General features: G+C 45.8%; 2 protein-coding genes and 1 long non-coding RNA gene across 3 annotated transcripts; 2 read left to right on the plus strand and 1 right to left on the minus strand.

Annotated features, from left to right (window-relative positions):
- Positions 1 to 254: 254 nt before the first annotated feature.
- LOC136351106 (anthocyanidin-3-O-glucoside rhamnosyltransferase-like) lies at positions 255 to 8,958 on the plus strand. The gene is made up of 2 exons (XM_066305340.1): positions 255 to 502; positions 7,234 to 8,958. The coding sequence occupies exons 1-2, from the start codon at positions 387 to 389 to the stop codon at positions 8,648 to 8,650; spliced, it is 1,533 nt and encodes a 510-aa protein (XP_066161437.1). The 5' UTR covers positions 255 to 386; the 3' UTR covers positions 8,651 to 8,958.
- A 2,303-nt stretch (positions 8,959 to 11,261) lies between these two features.
- Positions 11,262 to 12,517, minus strand: LOC112936987 (uncharacterized). The gene is made up of 2 exons (XR_010737808.1): positions 11,901 to 12,517; positions 11,262 to 11,812 (listed from the first exon to the last, which is right to left on the minus strand). It is a non-coding gene; the product is annotated as an uncharacterized lncRNA (long non-coding RNA).
- Positions 12,518 to 25,303: 12,786 nt separating this feature from the next.
- LOC4350476 (nod factor hydrolase protein 1) lies at positions 25,304 to 26,988 on the plus strand. The gene is made up of 2 exons (XM_015761035.3): positions 25,304 to 26,628; positions 26,703 to 26,988. The coding sequence occupies exons 1-2, from the start codon at positions 25,452 to 25,454 to the stop codon at positions 26,879 to 26,881; spliced, it is 1,356 nt and encodes a 451-aa protein (XP_015616521.1). The 5' UTR covers positions 25,304 to 25,451; the 3' UTR covers positions 26,882 to 26,988.
- Positions 26,989 to 27,358: the final 370 nt, after the last annotated feature.

Consider the following 27,358-nt stretch of genomic DNA (forward strand, 5'->3'; position numbering starts at 1 on the left):
GCCGGGCCCACATGTCAGTCAAAATCGACTGAATTTTAGCTAATCCACTACTAACCGGCATCAGGGCCCACCAGTCATAGAGTGGAGAGCGTCTGTGGCAAGAGGCGGTATGCCTGTTCGACCGAACCAAGGCTAACCCCCATGTTCACCTGCTCGCACGTGGTGACCCCCTATTGGTTGGTAATGGTGGTTGTGGGTGCACCGACCTCCACAAACCGTCATATGGAGGCTATAAAAGAAGGAGCTCAACTCACTTCGAAAACATACAACTCAAGGGAAGTACAACTCACTTTCATATTTTAGGCATCACTTTAGTATGTGGAATTAGGTAGAGAGTGAGAGGAAGCTCCGGAAAGAGTGTCCCAAAAATCGGAGTTCACTTCGGGATGTTTAGGAGGAGTGTCGGGTTTGTTGACATTCTTCCACTGGAGTTAAGGAGAAGCGCCAGAGTTGTCGGTCTTTTTCTCTTGCTTGTACCTCGGCGGATGCTTCCTTCAATAAAGTAAGTATACCAGATCTCCTTATGATATTTAATTTATTTGCTTGAATCAGATATATTCCCACCGTTGTGGGCTCATCGCTTAGTTGATTTATTAAGTGCTATAATACTAGGACTCTGGATAAAGAAGGAAGTTTCTAAATGAGGCTAGAGTAGAAATCAATAACTTAGACGTGGTGTCTAGGTTAGCGGTTACCTTCGTTTGTTGTATGCTCCACAATAAGTGAGGTATGCGATAGGTGGTGATAGCCTGGTTCGTCCTTTGTATCCCTCCACGTTCGGGTACATCATAGAGCCATAGGTCGGACTCAGCTTGGCAGACTAGGGGAGAGCAGGTGCCCAAAGCAATCAACAGGGTTTTACCTTTAACTCAAGTATAGTAAATTAACCCATAGGTAACATCTTTAACCTTAGCCTACCATTAGTTGTTGCCCTTAGATAGAATTATGTTCTTACATATATACACACGTTCCCCGTGATTCGATAACCTTGGAATACTCTGTGGTGAAGTACTACAGCGATATCCATGCGCTTGCGGATTAATCAATGACCGTATCAATTACCAACAAGCATTTTTGGCGCTATTGCCGGGAAACGGTTGATGTGTCATCTCCGAACCTGAGTCATCCTCGTATCTCTTCTTCCTTTCTATTCTTACCATGGAGCACCTTTCTATTCAAAACATTACTACTCCATGGGGCGAGTTCTGTGAGCCACCTTTTTCTTCAAGACCTATCCGTTCATTTGGCCATGAACTTCATCCTAGCTTTTTAGCCATGGTTCGTGAACAATAACTTCTAAAGACATGAAAGCGAAATACCTACCATCATCTACATGAGTTTGAGCAATTGTTCTCGTGCCTAAAAATAGTGGACATGACATAAGAAATCTTAAAGTGGAAATTGTTTTTCTTCTCTATTATAGAGAGGATGAAGCAATGGTACGTCCATACTGTGAGAAAACTGCATGGTGAATGGGAGGAATTAAAAGCTAGCTCTGCCTTGTTTTCTTCCCATTAACCACTGTAGTCTCTTAATGTAAGAAGGTTCTCAGCTTTCAAAAGAATAAGAAGGAATCCATTGGTGCAGTCTGGGCTCGTTTCTCCATGTTAATTCAAGATGGCCCTAACTTGTCTCTACCCGATCACGGGTTCTTGTAACATTTCCACTTGGGCTTAGACAAGGAGTTTGTCATGTATCTCAATATTTTTGCCGGAGGTTTGTTTGCACACAAAATGACGTTAGAAGATAGGGAACTCTTGGATTGTATCATGGAGAACACCTCCTTCGTTTGTTGTGAAACTGTCCTGGAAATCGAGGATACGCATGAGGAACCTCCGATGGCCAAATCGGAGAATACAACCTCTACATCCCATGATTCGACCGTTGAATCATCACCCGAACCACGGGAACCGAAGGTAGAAATTCAGCCTTCGGAATTTCCATTCCAGTTTGAGGGTGATCTTTTTGAAGATTATGGAAGCCCCTCAAACTATTCATGCCAAAAGAGTGCACCGGTCCTGCGTAGTTCTCCCATGCCACTCAAGGAGATTCTGTTCAAAGAGATGCAACAGGAATTAACTACCATCATGAGGGATGAGTGGTTAAGGGAGGTGGAGCTTTCTTCTGAAGTAATTCGGATTAACACCCCATCCTTAACTATTACATGTCTCATGAGAGAGGCCATGGTGCAAACTCTTTATAATCCAACTATTGGCGCAAACATTATGTCTACAATCTTTGCATTAAATTGCTTAGGGGATGAACCATTGGCACCAATAGAAAAAACACTTTCAGATCCTATCTGGTCCTATCATCGAAGGTTATGGGATTCTTTGTAGATGCCAATCCGGCACAATGATGTCGAGGCTATCTTGGACTTCCATGTTTTAGAAGTCTTTGACTTCGATCTTCTCATGGGCCATCCCATAGAGAAACTTCGCATTGATGTGCCGCATACAAGAGTCCTCAACATCAAACTTGGGAAAATGGTGTTTTCCATCCCGATGTTACGATTGAAAATTTGTTGGACGTAACCCATTGCCAATTCCGAGTCAACTGAGGAATTGTTGGCCATCTCTCCTTTCGAGTCCAATGAATCCCTCGTCGAAGATGATGACAATCCATTTATTGAAGAGGATCGGAGGACAATCCTGGAGAGCTGATCGAGTTACCCAAAGCTGATCCATCCTCACGACCTCCGGTTGAGCTCAAACCACTTCCTTTAGGCCTTCGCTATGCCTTCTTGTATGGTGCTATGGATTCACTCGTCATCATAAGCGTCAGGCTTTCGATGGCGAGACCTCAAAACTCACAGCTGTGTTAGAAACGCATCGCTCTATTCTAGGCTACTCACTTCAAGATCTTAAGGGGATTAGTCTGGCCCTCTATACTCATCATATTCCTTTAGATCATTCTTGTGCGTCCTCTTGAGAGCCACAACAAAACCTAAATAATGCTGTGAGAGAGGTCATGAAAAAAGATGTCTTAAAACTCTTACATGTAAGATAGTGAGTGGGTCAACCCAGTCCAGGTTGTTCCTAAAAAGGAAAGTATGACAGATGTTGAAAACTCAAAAAAACAAGTTATTTCCACAACATACCGTCATGGGGTGGAGAATGTGCATAGACTATAGATAGTTCAACAAGGCTACCAGGAAGGACCACTTCCCGCTGCCCTTTATTGAAGAAATACTAGAGCGGCTAGCGAATCACTCCTTTTACTGTTTCCATGATGGCTATTCTGGCTATCATCAAATTCTCATCCAACCCGACGATCTTTCTTGAACTCGGCATCTTCCAGAAAAGTTTTCTGTAATTGACTAATTTCCTTAACAGAATCCACTAAGAACCTGACTACTAGCGACTGATAATTTCCATCAGCCAATTCCAGTACCATAAGGCCGATACTAATTCTAGACCGATAATGAATTTTGGGCTTACTAAATTTAGGTGTTAATTCATGACCCCAAATTTGGAGTATGAGGTCTCATGCTTCAAAATTATTTTCATTTTGCTGACTTTGATAACTCTAAATTTTTTCTTCTTTTACATCATTTAATCGGCTTTCGTGAGTTGATATTGTCTGCATTAATGTTGATGCGAAAAACACACACTAGCCTAGAAGATCTGCTTAACTCATGTGCAGGTCCAAAATCTTGCATTTAGGTTCAAACGCATGCCAGTTGATTTGATCATGCAATCAACAAGAAAGAAAGACAAGAAAAACGAGGTTAAATCCATAAACGATAGCCGATCGGCTAGGAGCCGATGACATATCGTCAATCGTTGAGCCGATGTTATTGGCATTAGATCGGCAACGAATAATGAAGCAATGTAAAACTAAATCTATTCAATCGGCTATAGGTATCAGCGACATATAATCCTTCTATCCATGTATATTTAAACTAAGTGATTGGGATAAATCGAACATCATGTTGAGACAGTATAAATCACTTAAGCCTAAAGATATATTAAGATAACGATTATACGAACGTTTATAGCATAGCCAATCAGATAAATCTAGCATGTATCGGCTAATACTACGATACCACTCTGTATTAAGATATCAAAACAGGCAAAATATATTAAACAACAAGTATAATATACTCTAATGCAATAAGATCCTAACATAAAGGGCAGATTTAGCATAACAATCAAACATATAAGGTAAAATAGCTAAATCAGATAAGATCGGCTGAAACTCCGATGCTATCTCCTTCAATAATTATAAAACAAGCTAGATATTATAATTATAGATCGGATGCAGCATTAAGCATAAAGATAAATATAAGATCTAGACAAGGTGATCAAAACCTCTAAGAGATGGTAGATATGCTATATAATCTAGATTAATGATCTTCGAATCCAATTCTTTGTCGAATCCACTTCGATTCAAATGCCGAACCTGGTTCATAACTTACCAAATTTGGTCGTTAACAATTAGATGAACCATACTGTCAAACTCGTGACATAATAATATGACCTTGATAGGTGCCAACAATCCTTGAAATACAAGATTTGCTAACTTCTCATCACTTAGGCTCAAACTAAGATAAAATGAGTTTAAATAACTGTTATCTATGATCATTGAACTACAAAAACGACTTTTCTGTACGAAGACCCCTATAGGTTACACATGGATCTTAATTGGTCACATCTGCAAAAATTCGATCTCTATTTTCGCATACGGCTCTTTAAGAGACACTAATACCAAAATCTATTTTTGCAAGTGGGCCTCTTAATGGGCCACATGCCAAAATGAATCTATTTTCGCCGGCCTCTTAAGTGATCCCTGTGCGAAAATACCCCTCTCCTTCACATATTTTTTTTCTCCCCTCCTTTCTCTTTTCCCTCTAGGCCACTTCATTTTTTTTCACCTCCCATCCTCTCTCTCTTCCACTGCTCTCACCTCTTCTCTCTTTGTTTCTCCTCTCTCTCTCCCTCTCCTCTCCTCTCCTCTGCTCCAAGCAGCCAGGAGTAGGTGGCGGCTCGGGACCACTAACGACGATTGGCAGATCATATCCTATGATAAATCTATTATATAATTAAAGCAATAGAAAAATGTGTCTCCACGTTCGCTCTCATGGCCTAGAAATTCTCACATTAATCGGAGAAAAAGAAAAGGCAGAGTCCATATAGAAATACAATTTAGAAATAGCTGAAATTCGAAATTAAAAAATAAGAAATATTAGAAGAGTAGACTAGAGTTCATATAGAAATACAATTTAGAAATAGTTTGAAATTCGGAATTAAAAAATAAGCAATATTAGAAGAGGAGACTAGAGTCCATATAGAAAATACAATTAGGAAATAACTGAAATTCGGAATTAAAAAATAAGGAATATTAGAAGAGGAGACTAGAGTCCATATAGAAATACAATTAGGAAATAACTGAAATTCGTAATTAAAAATAAGGAATATTAGAAGTAGAGTATAGAGTCCATATAGAAATACAATTAGGAAATAACTGAAATTTGGAATTGAAAAAAAGGAATATTATAAGTAGAGTATAGAGTCCATATAGAAATACAATTAAGAAAAAAAATAGAAATTCGGAATTAAAAAATAAGGAATATTAAAAGTAGAGTATAGAGTCTATATAGGAATTTAAAACTAACTAAAATTTAGAATAAACATAATAAAATTAAAAGTAGAGTTTAGAGTACGTATAAAAATACAATTTACAAATAACTAAAATTTGAAATTAAGAAAAACATGGGAAGAAGAGTTTAAGGTCAATATAGGAATACAATTTAGAAGTAACTGAAATTCGAAATTAAAAATTAAATAATATTGAAAGATGAGTTTAGAGTCCACGGAGAAATACAATTAGAAATAATAAAAATTCAGAAATAAAAATAAATAATATTGGAAGAAGAGCATAGATCTATATAGGAATACAATTTACAGAAAATTCGGAATTAAAAAAAGAAATATTAAAAGACGAGTCTATAGTCCATATAGGAATATACATAATTTACAAATAAATAAAATTTGATATTAAAGATAATTAAAAACTAACACGTATATAAAATATAATATGAAAATTCAGAAATAAAAATAAATAATATTGGAAGAAGAGCATAGTGTTTATATAGAAATACAATTTACAGAAAATTCGGAATTAAAAAAAGAGTAAAATACACCAGCGGTCCTTAAACTTGTCGTGAGGTTTCACTTAGGTTCACTAACTTGTAAAACGCACATCGAGGTCCCTAAACTTGGTTTATTGTATCATCCCGGTCCAAAGCCGCGTTTGACTGTGGTCTTGCCTACGTGGCACGTCACGTGGACAATGACATGGAATTTTTTTTTATTTTTTTCTCCCTTCTTCATTCTTTTCTCTCTTTCTTCCTTCTTTTTTCTTGGTGGTGAGAGGCGGCACGAGGGGAGGGGTTGTCACAGTGGTGAAAAAAGAAGGAAGAAGGGAGAAAAAAATAAATATAAAAATCCATATCATCGTTCACGTGGCATGCCACGTAGGCAAGACCACGGTTAAACGTGGATTTGGACCGGGATGATACAATAAACCAAGTTTAGAGATCTCGATGTGCGCTTTGCAAGTTCGTGGACCTAAGTGAAACCTCACGACAAGTTTAAGGACCGCTGGTGCATTTTACTCTTAAAAAAATATTAAAATATGAGTCTATAGTCCATATAGGAATATATATAATTTATAAATAACTAAAATTTGATATTAAAAATAATTAGTAACTAACACGTATATAAAATATAATATGAATATTATACATTAGTAGTTTTCTAAAGTTATTGCAAAATTTAAAATTATGTTCTTATTTTAATATATTTGAATAATATAATGAGAAAACATATATACTATTATATGAGAGAAAATATAACGCAATCTGCGCGGGCCACTATGCTAGTTTTTAAATATTACATAATACAACAACGAGTTTTTAAGTAAATTACTTGAATAGATCATTTCACCCAAAACTGATAGATCCATGCTTGCGACCTGGACACGAGTGGCACGAGCTAGTGCAGAAGATTTTTAAAAGATGGGCTCAATTCATTTCGATAGACAAGTTTAACAAAAACTGATAGATGCATTCTTAATCTCATTTGCCAAGCAAACACTTGCATAATGATTAATGAAATACTTAGTGGTTGACCTTGTGCAGTACGGCTTAATATAAGGCAATGGGGTGTAAAATGCTGCGTAGTGAAAAGCGATCCTCAAACTAAGCATGATACGTGTGGATGCCTGCAGTGCCATGGCCGCCGCCGTTGTCGAGGCCGACGACGAAGCGATGCACGTCGCGCTGTTCCCGTTCCTTGCCTTCGGCCACATCAGCCCGTTCGCGCAGCTGGCCCGTAGCCTCGGCGCCGTCGGCGGGGTGCGCGTCACGTTCCTGTCGGCGGCGGCCAACGTGGCCCGCGTCGAGGCCATGCTGCCCGCGGACGGCACGGCCGTCGTCGCGGCGCTGCATCTGCCGCGCGTGCCGGGGCTCCCCGTGGGCGCCGAGAGCACGGCGGAGGTCGACGCGGACGGCGCCGAGCTGCTCAAGCTCGCCCTCGACGGCACACGGCCTCAGGTGGAGGCGCTGCTCGCGAGGCTCCGCCCGGACGTCGTGCTCTTCGACTTCGCCACGCCGTGGGTCGCCGACGTCGCCAGGCAGCTCGGCGCTAGGGCGGCGCACTTCTCCGTCTTCACCGCGGTCACCAGCGCGTACCTGACGGTCCCCGCGCGCCGTCGTCTCCACCACGGGGCGGCGTCGTGCCCGACCGTCGACGACCTCGCCACGGCGCCCGTGGGGTTCCCGCCGTCGTCGTCGCTGGCCACCGTGCCGACCTACCAGGCCGCCGACTTCACCTACGTGTTCACCAGCTTCCACGGCATGCCCAGCGCGTACGACCGCGTCGCCGCCTGCGACAAGGCCAGCGACGTCCTCGTCTTCAAGACCTGCGCCGAGATGGAAGGCCCCTACATCGAATACGTCGCCACGCAATACGACAAGCCCATTCTCGTCACGGGTCCCCTCGTGCCGGAGCCGCCGCATGGCGAGCTGGAGGAGCGGTGGGAGACATGGCTCTCCTCCTTCCCGGACAACGCCGTCGTCTTCGCCTCCTTCGGCAGCGAGACGTTCCTTCCAACCGCCGCCGCGACGGAGCTCCTCCTCGGACTGGAGGCCACCGGCCAGCCGTTCGTCGCCGTGCTCAACTTCCCTAGGAGCGTGGACGCCGAGGCGGAGGTGAAGAAGTGCATGGCGCCGGGGTTCGAGGAGAGGGTGAAGGGGAGGGGTGTCGTCCACTCGGGGTGGGTGCAGCAGCAGCACATCCTGCGGCACCGCAGCGTCGGCTGCTACGTCAACCACGCCGGTTTCAGCTCCGTCGTGGAGGGGCTCGTCGCCGGCTGCCGGCTGGTTCTGCTGCCGATGAAGAGCGACCAGTTCTTCAACGCCGCGCTGCTCGCGCGCGAGCTCCGCGTGGGTACCGAGGTTGCGCGGCGAGATGGCGACGGATGGTTTGGCCATGACGCGGTGCGTGACGCGGTGAACGCGGCGGTCGCCGACGCCGGTGGAGGGGACGACGACGAGAGGAAGTGGCGGGAGTTCTTGACGGATGACGCCGTGCAAAGGAGATTCGTGGAGGAGTTCGTCAGGGAGCTGAGAAAACTCGTCCTCTGAAGAAAATCAACTTTGGCCGAGTTTAGTTACAAACTTTTTTTTCAAACTTGTAACTTTCCATCACATCAAAACTTTTCTTACACATAAATTTTCAACTTTTCTGTCACATCGTTCCAATTTTAATGTAAACTAAACACACCTAAAAGTCTGTCGTGAAATAAGGCGTGTAAAAATATGGTGTCATGTTATTGTTTGATTTTAGTCTCTTTTTTTTTTCTAAGTCTTTGTTGATACTTCGTATCAAAGTACTCCTTGTCCTAAAATATAAGTACTTAGTTATAAATCTGTACACACAGCTTAAAACGTAAGTATATTTAGTTATGAATCTTCATATAAAAAATGTAAGTATTTTTAGCTATTAATCTTCATATTTTAGGTGGTATATATTTATAAGGTGAGTTCTGGTGTGGTGGCGGCGTGGCGTTCATGGGCGAGCCCTCGAGCACGGCCTTCAGTCGTGTATGTCACTGACCAGTGGTAGTGGTCCCAACGTGGAGTGGAGAAGAAGATAAGTCGTGTCATCACTTAAACGCGACGCGACGTGGCGCCACTTGTGCCGAAGGACACGGTGTCGATCGAGCAGGTTAATTATGGGCACGGGAGCAACGGGGGTGTGGGCGCGGCAACGTGCACGCGTGGGCTGATTGACGATGGAAGGAAGCGGCGTACACGGCTTTGGTCGCGCGCGTGAAGGATCGTCGGGAGAGCTCGGCATGTCCGTTAGGTACCGCATGGTAAACGGGGAATTTAACTATTTGCTATTTTTAGGTTGGGCAATTATCCAAATACTCCTTTTAGATTTACACATAATTTTTTGCCACTTTTACGAGATGACTTCTTAACTATTTGCCACTTTTGCCCACGTGGCATGCCAACATGGCAACGGAGGGTAGAAACCGGTGTGGGACCCACTAGTCAGCCTCTCCTCTCTCTCCTTCCTCTCTCCCTTCGGTCCGATGTGGCAGCGGACGAGGTAGAGCGGCGGTGCCGGCGGAGGTCGAAGCAGAGCGGCGGCGGACAGGCTCCTCGCGGAGGCGAGCAGCGGCGGCGGCGGAAGAGGAGGTGTAGCGACGGTGGACGGGCTTCTCGCGGAAACGGAGAAGGCGGAACGGCGGCGTCGGTGGAGAAGGAGTAGTAGCAGCGGCACTGGTGGAGGAGAAGGCATAGCGGCAGCGGATGGGCTCCTCGCGACGGCCTAGGAGGCATAGCGGCGGCGCCGACGGAGGAGCGCCACCGGAGGAGGAGGCGTGGCGGCGGCGCCGATGGAGGAGGAGGCGTGGCAGCGGTTAAATTTCCCCCACCACAGTGCTCGCCAACCATGCCCTCCACGACATTCTCTGCCGCCTCCCTCCGCCCGACCTCATTTGCGCCGCCCTCGTCTGCAACCGCAGGTGCTGTGCGCTGCTGCCTCCTCCTCCGCTCGCCCCCACTGCCCGTCCACGCCGCCGTCACACGCTCCCACCTCGTTGCCGTCTTCGCTCCCATGACGACCGGCGCATCTCGCCGGGGGCTCATCCTAGCCGGCGACTGCGAGGAGCCCGTCCGCCGCCGCTCTGCCTCGTTCTCCGCCGGCGCCGTCGCTCTGCCTCGTCCTTCGCCACATCGGACCGGAGGGAGAGAAGAAGGAGAGAGAGGAGAGGCTGACAAGTGTGACCCACACTGGTTTCTACCTTCCATTGCCATGTTGGCATGCCATGTGAGCAAAAGTGGCAAATAGTTAAGAAGGCATCTCGTAAAAGTGGCAAAAAATTATGTCCAAACCTAAAAGGGGCATTTGGATAATTGTCCAACCTAAAAGTGGTAAATAGTTAAATTCCCCCATGGTAAACGGGCACAGGCGAAGTTGCGATGCGCGCAAAATAATATCGTCGGCACGTAAGTCTCCGTGTAGGCACACAGGGCGTGTACTTTTGATTCCCTCGTATTTGCGGTTGTGGCGACCCGGCGCGGTGTGAAGGGGTGATGACCCCTCCTGGCACGCACGATGCGTCGCGCGTGAGGTGCCATTGGAGGTGGTGGTGATGGTGGTGGTGGCCGGCTTGCTTGCTTGCTGAGCCCATCGTTTTGGTGGTATGGCACACGGCTTGCCTAAGTGTAGTGCTGCGGTTTCTTGGGCGGTGCGTGAGGCGTCGATGTGTTACCGCGCGGGAAGTCAAGCGCGGTCGTCGCGAATTGCAGCCACGAGTACGTGAACCCTTTGTTGCGCTGTGCAACGGTACGAGAAGACGATGAAGTCTTTGTGTGCGGTGGCGTCGCTGCAGCTCAGTCGGAGTAGGCAGTTGGGCATCGAGATGTACAGAGCGTTGCATGAAACGATGGCATGATGATCTTGCCGGTCATGTTTCAAGGATTGTGTGAAGCGGAGCGGCACACGAGTTGGCACAGCGCGACTCGCTTTGTCTTGGCGTGCTGGTGCCCGCGGCGTGGCGTGGCTCGCGATTGGGCTGCGCGAGCAGCGGGTGGGAGCAGGCGACGCGCATCGGCGCGTGCGTCCTGCCTGGTGGGCTCGACCGCGATATCGGCCGGTTGGCTGGTTGGGCCGCCTAGCCGAGGGAAGAAGAGGAGGAAAATTGGAAAAAGTACGCCGAAGGTACCTCAACTTGTTATCGAGTTAAAGAATTGTCCCTCAACTGTAAAACCACATACAGCGTATCTCCCAACATACAAAACCTGTGCAAACTAGCTCCCTCAGCGGTTTTCACCCCGATTTTTTCTGACGTGGTAGCTGAGTCAGCGTAGAATCCACATTGGCCCCGCATGTCAGGATGCCACATCAGCACGCCGGCATATCCCTTCCTCTCCTTTTCTCCTCTCTCTCTCACACTCTTCTCTCTGGACGCAGGCCGGCTGGCGGTGGGGAGGAGGTCACCGGCGTAAGGAGGTCCGACGGTCGGCAGGCGATGCGGCGGCGGCGCGCTCGTACTAGTCGTGCCCGGCGCCCATGAGCCTACCCCACCGCTCCAGGTCCCCAACAGCGAAGCCGCTGCTGTCCACCGCTGCGAGCTCCACGCCAATCGCCGCGTCCGTGCCGGCCATCCAGATCCACCCGGTCTCCACGTACAGCGTGTACACGCACTCGTTCTTGTCGTTGTCCCCACCGGCAACCAGCTGGCCACGGCGCGGCAGCGCTGCCATGCCGTCCAGCGATCTCGATCCGGCGGCCTGCGCGCGCGTATGCAATTAACATGGTCAGATCAACTCACAGGTCACAGCAGAGCAGAGAGACGATCCGAAAAGAAAATGCACGTACCAAGACCACCATGGAAACGAGCGAGGCGAAGTGCAAGAATCTGTCAGCAGCCATTGTCGTCAAAGGCTTGAAGAACTCCATCTATTTGGACTTTTTGGATTGGATGTGCCCTTTTGTGAGCTAAGCTGAAGAGTGTTTATATATTGGCAGTACCAGATCTAACAGTGACTTGTTAGATTTTCTTATAGAGAGAACAGTTCGTGAACCTCAAGCTCCGCGCGCGTACGTGAACCTCGCCGGCAACCCGGGGATGAGGACCTCCTCGTCGTGGCCGTCGTCTTCTTCGCCCTGTTGGTCCTTGCTCACATACGAAGCCTGCTGCGACGACAGCATCGGCAGCTTGAACCAGCTGCGGCCGTGGCGCTGCCCTCCCCTGTCCCGTGTCTCTGCCCTGCCGCGTCGCCGCCGCCGTATCGCCGGCTGGCCGTCGGACCTCCTCGCGCCGGTGACCTCCTCCCCACCGCGGGCTGGCCGGCCTGTCTAGTCTAGAGAGAAGAGTGTGTGAGAGAGAGAGAGGGGAGAAAGGAGAGGAACAGATAGGCCGGCGTGCTGACGTGGCATCCTGACATGTGAGGCCCACGTAGGTCCCACGCTGACTTAGTCGTCACGTCGGATAAAATCGGGGTCAAAACCACTAAGGAACTTAGTTTGCATTGGTTTTGTAAGTTGTAGGATGCGCTGTATCGGTTTTACGGTTGGGGGACGATTTTGTAACTCGATGTCAAGTTGAGGGACATTCGGTATACTGGGAGGCGATAGAAAATAAAAGAAAGGAATAAGTTTACCAGTAGTCCATCAACTTTACATCGAGTTTGCATTATATCCCTGATCCCCTATACCAAAATCTTCACCCGTAACCTATATAAAACCGTGCAATTTTGGTCCTATGGTAGTATGGATCTCTGCATTTGCTTACGTGGCATCGTAGTTAGTGAAAAAAAATAAAAAAGTTGTGGGACCCAAATATAAGTGGAAAGAAAAAGTGTGACACCCACATCTCTTCTTTCTTCTCTCCTCTCATCTCTTTTCCTCTTTTCTTCTCCTCTTCTCTTCAGCGATTTCAGAGAGGGAAGAGGCGGCTGGTGATCCCGACCAAGCTCCGCCGTCGCTGCCCTGATGGGAGGAGGGAAAGGGGGAGAGGTGGGGCAACCGGCATGAAATGAGGGAGGGGAGAGGTGTGGTGATGGGGACAGTGAGGCAATGGGGGATGTGGAGCGGAGCGGGCGGGCATCGCGAGTGGTGCCCATGGTGGCGAGCTCCTGCGTGCTATGTACTTGCTGCATGGGCGGTGGCGTGGTAGGGAGCTGTCGATGCGAAAAACACACACTGGCCTTAGAGATTTGCATACTTTAGTGCAGGTCCTAAATCTTACTTTTGGGTTCAGGGCGTGCCAGTTGGTTTGATCCTACAACCAACAAGAAACATCGCAAACAAAGTTAAATCCGTAAATGATAGCCGATCGGATGGGTTGCCGATGACGTATCGTTTATCCTAGGCCGATGTGATATGGATCAGATCAGCAACGAAGTATGCAGCAAAGGAGGAGTTAAACCTGCTCTATGGGCTGTAGATATCAATAATATGTAATCTACACTTCAGAGTACGTTTAAACCAAGTGATTAGGATAGATCGGTCAGGATACCGAGAGACATTATAAACCACTCAAGTTTAGAGATACTTCAAAGCGAAGATTATATATATTCACAGCATAGTCGATAGGCAAATCTGACGTGTAACTACTAGTGCTCCGATACTACTTTATACTAATATATCAATATATATCAAATATTCTAATCAAGAGTCAATCCAGTGTTAGGATAGCCTAATAGACTGACATCGAGCTTAATATATTTTATCCAAGTGAGATCCTAATATAAAAGGCAGATTCAGTATATCAAGAAAACAAGACAACTAAACCATGTAAGATCGGCTGAAACCCCAATGCTATCCTTATTAGCTATCATGGAACAAGCTATATATTATGGTTCTAGATATTACTTAATAGATCAAACTCAACTGATTTAACATTAAGCATAAAGAGAAACACAAAATCTAAATAAGTTAATGAGAGCCTTTTTGGGATGGTAGGTATCCTATATAATCTAATTCAACGATGATATGAGGTCCCGTTGACTGTTTTTGATGATAGAGGCGGGCTGACAATGTCACATAGAAAAGTCGATAAGCATACATGATAACTCGACGATTTGTGTAATCAGGACTAGAGTGTCGTAACGATGTAAGCACTAGTCCCAAGAACACAAGCCACCATAACAAGCTTTACCTCTTGCCGGAGATCGAAACTAATGCAGCCCAACTCGAAAGCAAGTACTCATCAAAAACAAAGAAAAGTAAATGGTGGCGATGCGCCGAGAGTGTACTAAACTTGATGTTTTTTGTTTACACGGTCTCGGATCATATTTATACCCAAAATACATAGAATGTCCTTGCCAGAGATGACTCCACTTCTATTACAACTTGAAAATACGAACAAGTCCCTTAGGCAGACTCTTACTGAAAATATCTATAAGGAAACTACCAAAATATCCTAATTAATATATACAATTGCCTTCTTCAGACTCAATCCATACTTGGCAATAATTGTACAACACTTCGACCGATACCGACAATGATTCTATGATTATCTTGCCGAAATCGGCTACATCGGCTTCCCCGTATCCAATTCGGTGTCAGCCGATGCAGACAATAGCCAATGCGCACTCTGTTTCCGTGAATAACGATTTCCTCCCAAATCCGCTTTGGTTTTGACTTCAAATCTAATTTATGATTTACCAAACTTGGTCGTTAACAGGAGCCCAGCAAGCTCAAGCTCGCTCCACGCGCGCCACATCACCGGGGGCACGACGACGGGTGGGTGTGGGCGGTCCCGCTGCTGGATGCCAATGACAGCAACGATGGTCGAGACGAACACCTGGAAGCTCGTGGATGGCCGTGTCGCCCTGAGGTGGTCGTACTCGTCGCACATGTAGGCGAGCTCTTGCCAGAGTTGACCGACACTAGCAGGTCCTCGTCGAGGCCCTTGTCGACGAGGAGGTACCTGATCGCGGTGACGGCAATGGCAGAGACACTGGCTTTCTCTGCCTGTCGTGCCCTCAACTCGCGGAAGGGACCTCGTGCGGCACGACGAGGAAGGCGAGGGCGTCGGGAGGCGCCTCGTCGGGGCAGTCCAAGTCGTCATCCGGAGGCGGCAGGAGTGGCGGCGGATGCGCTCCCTATGCTGCAGACGCATAGGCCGCGATGCCGGTTGTGGCGCCGTCGCCACGCCTCTCCCCTCCCCCATCTCCCGCCGGGCGCCTCCTGTCTCCTACTTTCTGTCACGTCCTGATAAATTCATCCCGAAATAAAAATCATTCTCTAAAAGGAATAATAGAATTAATTAAAATTTAAAAAGAAATTAGCAAACATTAAAATGCGTACAAGAAAAATTCGAATGTGGCCCGAAGAATTTTTGTTAAATTCTCCTTGGTCTAAAAGGAGCCCTCAAATTTTACTTTAATTTTTAGAACACCGGAAATAAATATTAAGCAACAACAACAATTATCAGAGTTTTTAAAAAAAGAAAACTAAAAATAATCCTCCTTCCTCCTTTGGGCCGAGTCTAGCCCAAAGTCTTCCCCTCTCTCTCTCTCCCTCAGCCCGCGGCTGAAGTCCCTCTCTCCTCCCTCCCTTTTCCCTCCTCTCCCGGGCCTCCCCTCCCCTCGGCCCAGCTCCCTCCTCTCCTCCTCCCGCCTGGGCCTGCCCCGGCCCAAGCCGAGCCGCAGCCCTCCCGCGCACGCGCGTTGACCGCGCGCCTTCCGCGTGGGTCCCGCCCTTCAGGCGTCCCCGACCTCCAGCCGCCGGCCTCCTTCCTCTCTCTCCTGTGAACCCTAGCGCCGTTCCTCCCTCCAATCCGCTCGATTCAAATGGCTAATTACAAAATTGATTAGGGGGAATTAAACCCCATTGATTCCTCTCTCTTTCCCCCTAATTACCCCCTTGAATAGCACCATTAATTGCCCGGAACAGCCGTGCCATCCCCGGCCGCCATTCTCGGTGCCGTTCCGCCCTATCCCGTGGCCGGCTCTCTTCCCTCCGCTATAAAATGGAACCCCCTCTGTGCGTTCTCTCGTTTTTGCCTCTTCCCGAGCTCCCCCGTGGCCACCCCGCCTCTCCCTGCCTTCCACCTCTCTCTCCCGTGCCGCCGGCCACCTCCAGCCGCCTCTACCGCCTCGCCCGTGTGCCGGCCGTGCCGTCGCCACCCGAGAGCACCGGAGGCGCGTTCCTGCCGGCGTCCAGTGGCGTTGCCGCCACTGCACCATCTCCGGCCGGCTGCTGTTCATCGCCGGTACGCCGATCAACGCCGTTGTCTCCTTCGTCGACGTCGTAGCGTCGCCCTCCGCCCCGGCCTGCCCTCAGATTCGTCGGAACACCGTCGTCCGCGCCGCCCCTCCTTCGGTCACGTCGGCACCCACTCCGGCAGCCCCTTCCACCGTGCCAATGCGCCAGCCGACGTCGCCGTCTCCACCTTCGGCATCGCAGTGGCAAGGTCGTCCTCGGCCTCGCCTCCCCTCCATCCGAACCCCGCCGGTCTTCGTCGTCGTCCTCCCGTTGTTCCTGGTAGTCGTGGTATTCGTCCCTCCGTCAAGCCGTGCTGTTCGTCGCCCGCCTTTCGTCAAGGTTGCTGCAGCCCCGTCGTCGTCTTCGTCCTCAGCTCCGCATCGTCAAGCGTTGCGCCGGCCGCGTCTCGCCTTCGTCCAAGGATAGCCGCCGAAGTCGTTCCCTCGCCGTTTGCTTCTGTCGTCCCTGAGCTGTCTCCGTTCCCACGCCTCGTCGCGTGGTGGTAAGGATCCCTCTCCCTCGTTGCCCCGTCCTCGTCCTTTCGGTGTCGCCCATGCCCGTTGTGCGGTTGTCGGCCCCGGTACCCGTGTATCGGTGTGGGCAGTCGTTCATGTGTGCGTGTGGTGACCTGTTAGTGTGCCCGCTCGGTAGCCGTGTGGTTTCCACGTGTGCATCCCGCGTGGTGTCTAGTGGAGTCCGTTTGTCAGCCACTTGCCTCGGTTGACACACGGGATCCGCTTCCGTCGACCCGTGGACCGTCTCTGTGTACTCGGTCTACCGTGGTCCCTTAGGTTGACATGTGGGGTCCGCATGTCAATAGCGCAGCCTTCCTGTCTTTTCCGGGCTAGCGCTTACACATGTTTTATAGTTGCAAAGCCTAATTACAATAATTCGTAAATCTCCATGTAACAGCATTAAACTTCGGATGACCATATCTTGGTCATACGAACTCTGAATCGACCCATTCAAGTCTCTTAATGTTTGTTATAACCTAAAGAACCGTGTGCTTTCTTTTTATGTATTGTTATTGCTTCTTTTTAGGCTTGTAGCTTTGCTTGTGTACTTCGCGTAGCTTCTATTGTTCTGGAGGTTTCTGAAGCGTGCTTCGCTGTCATCGCCGAAGGTTCGGAAGGCCGTTCTCTCTGAGCAAGGCAAGTCGCATCACCCTTAAGCATATTGAATCCCAGTTTATAAAATTATTTTGATTTAAATTATTGCATTACCGCTTTACTTAAATTTCCGCGTTATCACTATTTTATTTAGCCATGCCTATTTACCTTTGTTATGACCTTATTATTATTGCTATTGTTATTATTACCTTGTTCACCCTAGGATAAACAAAATCCCAACTAGTGGGTACTCTATTAATGGTTCCACTAGTATGAATTTAGGTAGATGCTTCGCTGATTAATTAGGCAACACTAGGTGGTTTTATAACTTTAGACTTTGGGAGTTCTCATATCATTTGGACATTGTGGAATGGTTGGCTTGTGATGGAATTGAACACACACCTTCCCCCCCCCTTTATTCAAAACTCCCAAAATGGTTTTAGGCTAGGCTCGAGGTGCATGGTTCTGCTAGTAGCACCTCGGCCACTATAAGGACCGGTCTTCGGGCCTCTGTTGCAAAACACTACCGTACTAACCACATGTCTAATGGGTAAGGCTTAACTCAGTGCTCAGTCTAGTCCTAGCAAGAGTACACGGATGGAGATGGACGAAGTCGGGGCTCGATGGACATCTCTAGGGCAAATGAAGGCTACACGGGCTGCGGCTCGGTAGTCGAGATGTCATGGCATAGGGCCGGTGTCCTGCTGCTAGGGGCTCAATCTTACCTACCTATCTCGGGATTCCGGCCGTAGGCGAGGTTGGGTCAGTGCTTTTGTCACGACTAGGATGGGTAAAGGGGTTATGTCACATCCTTTACGACGGGGTTCCACGGCCGTGGAATGCGGAGTAAAGATGTGTCTTGTGGGTAAAGATGTACACCTCTGATCAGAGTATAATCTATTCGAATAGCCACGCCCTCGGTTATGGGCAAGCCTAGCAATGTACCCAAGTTAGTGGTTTAATTCTTAAAACTTGCTTAACAACTAAAATGTGGAATGGTTGGCCTGGGTTTGCTTGGGACGAGCTGGGACCCAGGTCAGGTTGCCAGTTCGGTCTGAATCATCGTAGGCCTTGGATTAAGGCAGGTCCGTGTGGGTTCACGGCCTTGATTAATAATACTGTGTAGCTCTAGGATCGTCTTTATAAAATAGCTTTGGGCAACTAAGTGACTTTTAAATGTTGTTTACTGCAAAACTTAACCCTTATATTATTACCCCTTGTACCCCATTGCATTAATCATGCATCTCCCGGTGTGGCTTGCTGAGTACTATGGTTGTAATCATTTTTGCTCTATCTCTCCCCCCTTTAGTAACAGAAGCTTTGGAGAAGAAGTCCTAGGTAGAGCCCTGGCTTATACCCCAGTTGAGCACCTGTGAAGATGGAGCCGTAGGCCCGCTAGTCTGCTGCTGTTTATTTTTGATTGTCAGGCCTGAAGCGCCTTTGTAATAATGTAAATATTATCGATGGAATAAAGATGTGTTTTTTATATCATGTTTGTGTGGTGTACCCCGGCTTTTCTTGGGACAGGGATTAATACACTAGCGTTCGGGAAAATGCAAATTTTCTCGGTCGTGACACTTTCCCTCCTCCAGTTGGGAGGCGCTCGAGACGGCGGTGGTGGCGGAGGCACTCCGTTTTCTTGTAGTGACCTTGGCCGGGCTTGCGGGCCGCCTCTCCCCTCTGTGCCATCGCTAAAGAGAAGAGAAGAGAAGAGAAGTAGAAAAGATAATAGAGGAGAAAACAGGTAGTGGCGGCCTCTCCCCTCATTTGTTTGCCCTCAGGTACAAAATTGGAGTTCTCACAATTAGTTTTTACACTTCTTCATTATTTTGATAAGGGAGTTTGAGTTCTTTTCCTTCATGTTTCTCTTTCATTCTTTAGTCCATTTTTTCTCCATCCCTCATGATGTTGCTTCTCTTCCTTTTCCTAATCTTCCTCTAGCTCGCTGCTGCCCATTCCGATGACCATCCTCATGTCCTTCTAAGATGCATGTTTTCAACTGAAAAACATGTAATATCTTTTAGGTAAAGCATGGCACGCTAAATGAATCATTTTTTTTCGAAACGCTAAATGAACTATAGTAGATTGATGAGTACCGGAAACGCTAATTAGCGCAGACGCGCTAGCTAGCGATCTAGCGAGCGTTTTTGGCCCATGTTGTTCCGGCCCACCAGCGCACCAGCGAGGAAGCGGGTCTTTTTTTTCGCGGCACGCGCGCATGCATGATGACTAAGAGAAAAAAATCGTGAAGAGGATTAAGAGAAAACGTGATTAGTTTAATCTTTTCTTCCGATAATCACATATTAGTTAACTTTTTTTCAGGAGGTTTTTTCTTCTTTTACTAAAAGTTTAAAAATCTCTACGTAAAATTTGAAACTTTTAACTTCAGTTTTGAAAACTTTCAACCCGAATTTCAAAAACTTTCAACCCGAATTTTTAAAACATTCAAGTCAAAACTTTAAACTTTCAACTCAAATTTAAAAACTTCCAACTCAAACATGAAAGTTTTCAAATTTGACTTGAAAGTTTTAAAATTTTATGTTGAAAGTTTTCAAATCTGGGTTGAAAATTTTAAATTTGAATTGAAAGTTTCCATATCTAGGTTGAAAGTTTTCAAATCTGAGTTGAAAGTTTTTAAATCCGAGTTGAAAGTTTTCAAACCTGAGTTAAAAGTTTTCAAAATCTTGAGTTGAAAGTGTTCAAAATCTCGAATTGAAAGTTTTCAAACCCGAGTTAAAAGTTTTCAAAATCTCGAGTTGAAAGTTTTTAAACCATAGTGGAAAGTTTTTTCAAATTTGAGATGAAAAGTTGAAAATTTTCAAATTTTGGCTTCAAAAATTCAATTTTCGAGTTGAAAAGCTTTTAAATCTAGACTGAATGTTTTCAAAATTTGACTTCACATATAGATTTGTTTTCAATCTGTTACTTACAAATATGTTCTAGAAAAAAAGTCTTATCTTAATTACCGTCGTTATCTAAAACTAACATGTTAGTTACGTTAGATATACTCGTCGAAAAAAATTCTACGGAAAAAAATCCACCGGCATACGCGATAAAAAAAACCACGAAAAAAATGAAAATCCAAAAGTGAAATAAAAGTAATAGAAAGAAAAAAAAAAGAAAACCTACCTAGGGCTGCGTGCGCGTTGCCGGCACGCACACGCCAACTAGGAAGCCCCGAAGAGTACCTATAGTTCAATCTTCATCCGGTAAAGCATGGCACGCTACGGTTGGGACATACCATCAAAATGAGCATAGAGCTGGAGATACTAAAGAACCTGGACATTTTGGTTTACGAAAAATTGTAAAACTTGAAGTTTCATATTTCATCCTATAAGTCATTTTATTGTAAATACCTAGTTATCTATCTCAACTTAGTTTTGTTGAAAAACCGCACACATGCTTAACTGAATCAGCCCGTTATCGTTGATGTAGAGTTATACCACTAGCTAAGTTAGTTGAGTTAATTTTGTCCAAGTGCTTGAATTAGATTTATTTTTCATGTTTGGTTGAACTTTATTTTTGCGCATATAGCGAAACTAAGTATCATAATGTTTAAGCTCTCACTGACAAAATGACTTATAAGGTGGAATATGAAACCTCAAGCGACTTATGAGGTGGTTTTTGTATTTTCCCTTGTTTTTTTTTAAAGTTGCAACTAAGCATAGGAAGAACTACAGGAAAAAATGTACAAAATTTTTGACAGGAGCAGAAGGCCTAATGCACATACGGCAAAATAATGAATTTTGACAGGATCTGGACCAAGAATTGTTAGACTACTCTATAGGGGACAAATAGTTAATACTCCTGCTTTTACCACGGTTTGCTATTCTACATTGTTCTATTATACTCCCTCCATCCCAAAAATAGAGCTATTTATGAAGTTCAAGTTTATTTCTCCATCCACCCCTCATCTCAACTAACGAGAGTCATCCACTAGTACAGAAAACATTTTCCTGTGCGATCAAAATCGATTTTTCCATACGGAGGTAGCGCCCGTCTGCACCCATATGTCTGCGAAAAATCAACTTTATCTCGTGCGGGCGGCCCAACCGCACGGGATCAGTCAGATTAAGTGGACCGCACGAGATATCTCCTATTTAATTCTTCACAGCTTTCTCATCTCAGTCATTCACAATCTTCCACCACCATTCATCTTCCACCCCCATTCAATTTTACCTGCTTGCTTAGTTCCAATGAAACCATCTAAAATCCATCTAAAATTTCTTACATTTTAGGATGGGGAGAATATGGTTTAAGTTTTTATAAGACATAGATAGTTTGTTGGTTTGTTAACAGACAGTCGTACAATCATTAAATGCAAACCTAAAACAAATAATTATACATACAACCTATTGCACTAGTTGTCATATATCATCTCAGAGTCTAAGCATGACAAAAAACTATGAGCATCACTACGGTACTTTATTGGTAGTACTCTTTCTATCCTATATATATTATAGGTCTAGTTATACTCGGCACGGTATCCAAAACTAATGTTTAACTTATAATTTTCCATATACAATAAGTTCTCTAACAACAAAACAACAACCATATGAAAATAAATTTAAATGTCAATCTAACTGATAGTTTTTTTAGCAAATATAAATTCACCTTATATTATAATAATTTTTCGTCAAATGTTTTCAAAGTTAAATCTAAAATACGCGCGTGTGCTACGTTATTGGATTGAGAGAGTATTATATTACCAGTATAATCGATCTGAACCGATGTTTTGTAAGGGCATTTATTTTATTCATCTAGTGATTAGTGGTAAGGTTGGTATTTAGGATATTATACATCCTTAAGAAAAAGTTTTTATCTACTTAGATAGTATCGCTTGGGTACTCGCACTAGTAAAAAAAATTATTTGTTCAGATGGGCCAAAATTAGTTTTCGTGTGCGGACCTCCGGCCCATCTACGAAAATCCAATTTTTTCATGCAGATGATTATGTCATCCGCACGCGAAGACAAAAACCCAAAAAGAAATAAAAGTCGCATCCTCGCCACCGGATCCGGGTGACCCTGTCTGTCCGCCGCCGCCAGTCTCCACCCGTCGCAGCGGCCGTTCTCCTCCTGCCACCGCCGGATCTGTGTGGAGGATGGCTGTCGACTCCTGCCGAATTCGTTGCCGCCCACCCGCCACCGCATGTACGCCGCCGTGCTCCTCCCGCCACCGCCGCTGCCTTTGTTGCTTTCCAGTCGGCTGCCGCCACTCGTCTAGGAGAGAGTTTGAGAGAGAGAGAGAGGAGTATGAGGAGAGGAGAGGAGATGAGATAACTAGATAAGTACAAGTATGAGGTAAGGTGAGAGGGGATGATTGAAAAAATTGAATTGTTAAAGATGAAAAAAAGGAGGAGGTAACTCAGACATTTGGATGGACCTTTAAGAGGCCCGTATGGAAAAGTTACCCGGTTTTTTTGCATATGGCTCCCTAGGAGGGCCGTCTGCGAAAATAAATTTTCGCGTGCAGTTCTCTCAAGGAGTCGTATGTGAAAATAGGGGACCGAATTTTTTCAAACACGGGCACTTATGATAGGTCTGCAATCTATTGCGGCGGCTCCGGTGGTCACGCTCACACGGCCGTTCTTTTTCACTTCTTATCCTCCATTCGTTGCACCGTTTCAGACAGGAAGTACTCCTAGAAGATATAAATTGTTGGTCAGCAACTGTAGCCTAGTCGTTGGCTTAGTAAATTTCATGCATAATGTTCAGCCCTGATTCTTTCCGCAGGCAGGAGATTGCCGACCGTAGACATAAGCTACCATCGATAGGTGATCAGCCGCCGCCATCGCCCGCGTCTACGCCAGCATCATGTACGCTCGGCCCAAAAATCCCAGGGTTTCTAACTGATATGCAAATTTACAAAATCATCATTCATGTTAATATGATAATAGTGTAAATAGAGAGCACAGTAATATATGATTAATTGAGTATTAATTATTTCAGATTTTAAAAAGGATTAATATGACTTTTTTAAAAATAAATTTTATATAACATTTTTTTTCAAAAACATACAGTTTAGCAAGTCGGAAAGTGAGTGCGTAGAAAATAAGAAGTTTTTCTCCCAATGGGCTACTGCCGAATGCTAATGTTCGAACAGAACTAAAGTAGAAACTGAATTATCTGAATTTTCCTGGCATTTGAGACAGCAATCAAGCCTGTGTACAAGTCCTTTACACATGCCTGAAATTGTGAGACACTAACAACCCAGTCCATGAAGTCCACCAAAAATACGCATGAGTACTACTAAAACATTTGGACAGCAGTGACAAATATAAGAATTTGAACTTTGTCAGAACATACTACCGATGGCCAAGGCCAAATGTTTCAAGTTTTTCGGCTTTGTCATGTCTAAGGTCAGAATTAAAATCACATTTACAAAAATATAAACGGAGGAATCGCTTTTTAAAGACCACTTAGATAATTTGTACAGTAAGAGCAGAGAAATCGAGTGCACCAAATGCTTAGATCCCATTTGGAAGAGAACATTAAACTCTCACGTGAGCCTGTTGAAGTCCAATTCCAAACAAAACTTTAGTATTTTCATCGCAGTACATAAACAGAAGAGAAACAGACACCTATATATAACAGGAATGCAGAGCTAGCTGGAAACGCTCCGGATAGGCACGGCAAATATCATATGGACCTCTTTCTTCAGTTGGAGACAGTGTGACATATGCAAGTCTTCCCTCAAAACATAGGATTGGTAGGCACCGGGAACTCCTTGAGATCTCAAACACAGAACCTTAGCCATCTAGCTAGTATGATAGCAGCAACGCAGCACACAGTTTCCTGCCTCATGACTGTTTTCAGCTCCAGCGTGTGATCTCCATGGAGCACCTGGAGGAAAATTGGCTGCAGACCTACAATAAAAGACCAGTTAAAATTTAAAAAGTTCAGAGTACAGATAAACCTTTTTAGTCAATGTCATCTCCGTAGTATTTGCGGCGAATATTTGTTTTTTCATTATCTAAAGGAGCTGAAAATGCAACTGCAAGAAACTATTACATGGCCAGCAGCTTCTACAGCACTGTGGCCGACATGTATCCGTGGATCCATAGTAAACTCCATTCATTTCATCAGAATCTAATCTCTCTACAAGAAAAATGTTCCTCCTCCTAATAGTAGCCAGGCACAAGAAGACACAGCCTCAACACCCTGATACCATAATTCAACTCTGGCAGCACATGGGCTGTTTGCAGATACCCGATCTCCAGCACAGGGGTGCAGCAATGTGTGGAGTAGTTAAGCAGTTAAATGATCCTACAAAGAGGACAATTTATTTATGTTGTCAAAGTTAGTACAAGAAGTAGCAATATAATGTGTGGAGCAGTTAAATGATCCTACAAAGAAAAAAAAATTATGTACATGTTGTCAACGTTTGAACCAATCATATAATATCCCAGCTACTTTTTCTGTTTTTTAGGAACACATAACAGTAACAGCCCCACTTAACAACTCCATTATGTATTTTTTCATAAATAACGACTCCATTATGTAGTAGTACCCCAAAAACAGTCAACAAATGGTCCCAACACTAATACCTTCATTAAGAAGCAAGAGGCATAGGAATTACGGTGTGACAAATGTTTACCACTGTTACCTAACAAGGACCAGGCTGGTGTTCACAGAACCCAAAGCAGAGCTTGAACAAAGAGCAATAGGTTAAACCAGAAGCATTCAGTGAGAATTCGAAAAAACTGCAAGCAGAGGGATGCAGCCAAGCATGCCCTACCATCTGAAAGTCCATGCACTGCTCACACAGAGTCAAAGAAAGGATGATTAAGATCCCAGAATAGAATTTTACTCCATAAAACTTTACCTATACAAGCTAACCACTCCAAAGCAGAGGTTTGCTTAGTGCACATTACCTCTACTGTACCAGTCTACAGAAGCTGGATGCATGACAGACAACCATGCAGTCCTGCAATGCAAAACGCATTATCACAATCCATCTGCTCCCAACAACTCAGAAGATTCTTCATTCTTGTTCTCCTCCCCCTCTCCTAACCCCTGCTTCAGCAAGGAGATGCTCACCTTCTCCACTTCATCCTCATCACAGCCACATTGCATTCGCAACCACTCCACCATCTCTCGCCGATGGAGCAGGCACGCGTTGGCTCAGCCATGATCTTCCTACTCCTCGCTTTCCTGTCAGAGGTTTCTGCATCCATATCGCAGCAGCAGCAGCAGCAATGCGGTGGTGCATCGTCTGCAGGAGTGAGAGCTGGCTTCTGGCTGCCATCCTCGAGCCACTACTCGCCTCTCGGCAGCATCGACACCTCGCTGTACAGCCATCTCTACTACAGCTCGCTCTCCATCGACGAGACCCGCTGCGCCGTCGCGCCGCCGTCCTCCGGTGAAGAGAGCTCCATTCTTTCCAATTTCTCGAGCAGCATCAAGTCCTCCGGTGGGGGTTTCGCTGTCAAGACCATCTTGTCCATTGGCACGGATGAGTTCAGGGAGGATGTGTCCAATGCCGCCTTCTCCAGGATGGCCTCGGAGAAGAACCTTCGGAGAGCGTTCATCAACTCGTCGATCGAATTGGCTCGTGCCAATGGCTTCGATGGCCTCGACTTGGCGTGGAGGTTTCCCGCAACGCAGCTGGACATGGAGAACCTCGGAGATCTTCTCGCGGAATGGCGAGCCGAGATCATGGAGGATTCGACGACCAGATCGACCGAGCCTCTCCTGCTGACGGCTACTGTTTACTTCTCGAACCACCTGTTCGGCATGGCCGACACTAACCTCAACTACCCGATAGACGACATGTCGAGCAGCCTCGATTGGGTGAACATTATCACGTTCAGCCTGCACAAGAACAGCAACGTCACCACGGCTGACGCGCCTCTCTACGACAAGGATTCTCACTTCTCGGCTAGCTATGGTGTCATCTCGTGGCTGGATGCAGGGCTCCCTCCATGCAAGCTTGTGATGGGGATACCTCTGTTTGGAAGGTCTTGGTTCCTCAGAAACAAGGACAAGAACGGGCTAGGAGCACCAACTGCAGCTGCTGGAACAAAGCAGAGAAAGAGCAACCAGATCGGCGTAATCGCGTACGCAGAGATCGAAGAGTACCTGAAGTCTCAGAGTGTTTTTGTTACTCATGACAACCAGTCAGTGGCAGACTACTTCTACAGCGGTGATCTCTGGGTCAGCTTCGACAGTGCCGTGGTTGTGCAGGAGAAGGTGGAGTTTGTGGCGAAGTCTCAGTTGCTTGGGTACTTCCTCTCGACCATCAGCTTTGATGACTCAAACTACACATTGTCCAAGCAAGGTTAGTGATTGTCAAATTCTCATCACAGATGTAATTAAATGCCTCAGCTAATCCTTCCAAATTTTGTAATGCAGCATCACAGTCCTGGAATCAATATCATGTTTCTTCATATGCGCAAGGTAGTTTTGGAATTATGCAAGAAGGAGCTATAATCCAAGATCTGCATGCATCAACAGGGTCACCAAGTAGTTGGTATTCAAAAACTCTCAGCTACTTGTTATTGTCAATAATACTTGTATTGGAGGTTCTATAATACCAAGAACAGCCGTAATTTGTAAACAGGCCAGATTGCACAAATAGTTTCAGATGATAAGGCTTATAACACTACATTTATGAACAGATGCTCTGTTTTATGCCTTCCATGTGGTTCAGAGACATTATCTGAAGTTCAAATAAACAGGTTGCACAGATCATGTACATTACCAGGACTTTTCAAGTTTTACCAACAAGTGAGGTTTTGAAAAGAGCTATTTGATTTTACTTTCCGGCTTATGTTGTTGACTTCTTCTTCTCATAAAAGTAAAATCAAACAGATTTTTTCCGAAACCCCACTTGTTGGTAAGACTTGAAAAGCCCTGTTAATGTACATGTCCTGTGCAACCTGTTTAATGTCCTATGGGGGTTTCATCCCTCATAGGGCGTTGATGGGCATTGATCAAAATTTGCAATACGATTTTTGATGGCTTATGTGGGTGGTCTTCGACAATCACAACCTCTGATCTCCGGAAGC

The sequence above is a fragment of the Oryza sativa genome, chromosome 11, assembly GCF_034140825.1.
Source record: "Oryza sativa Japonica Group chromosome 11, ASM3414082v1".
Classification (NCBI taxonomy): Eukaryota; Viridiplantae; Streptophyta; class Magnoliopsida; order Poales; family Poaceae; genus Oryza; species Oryza sativa.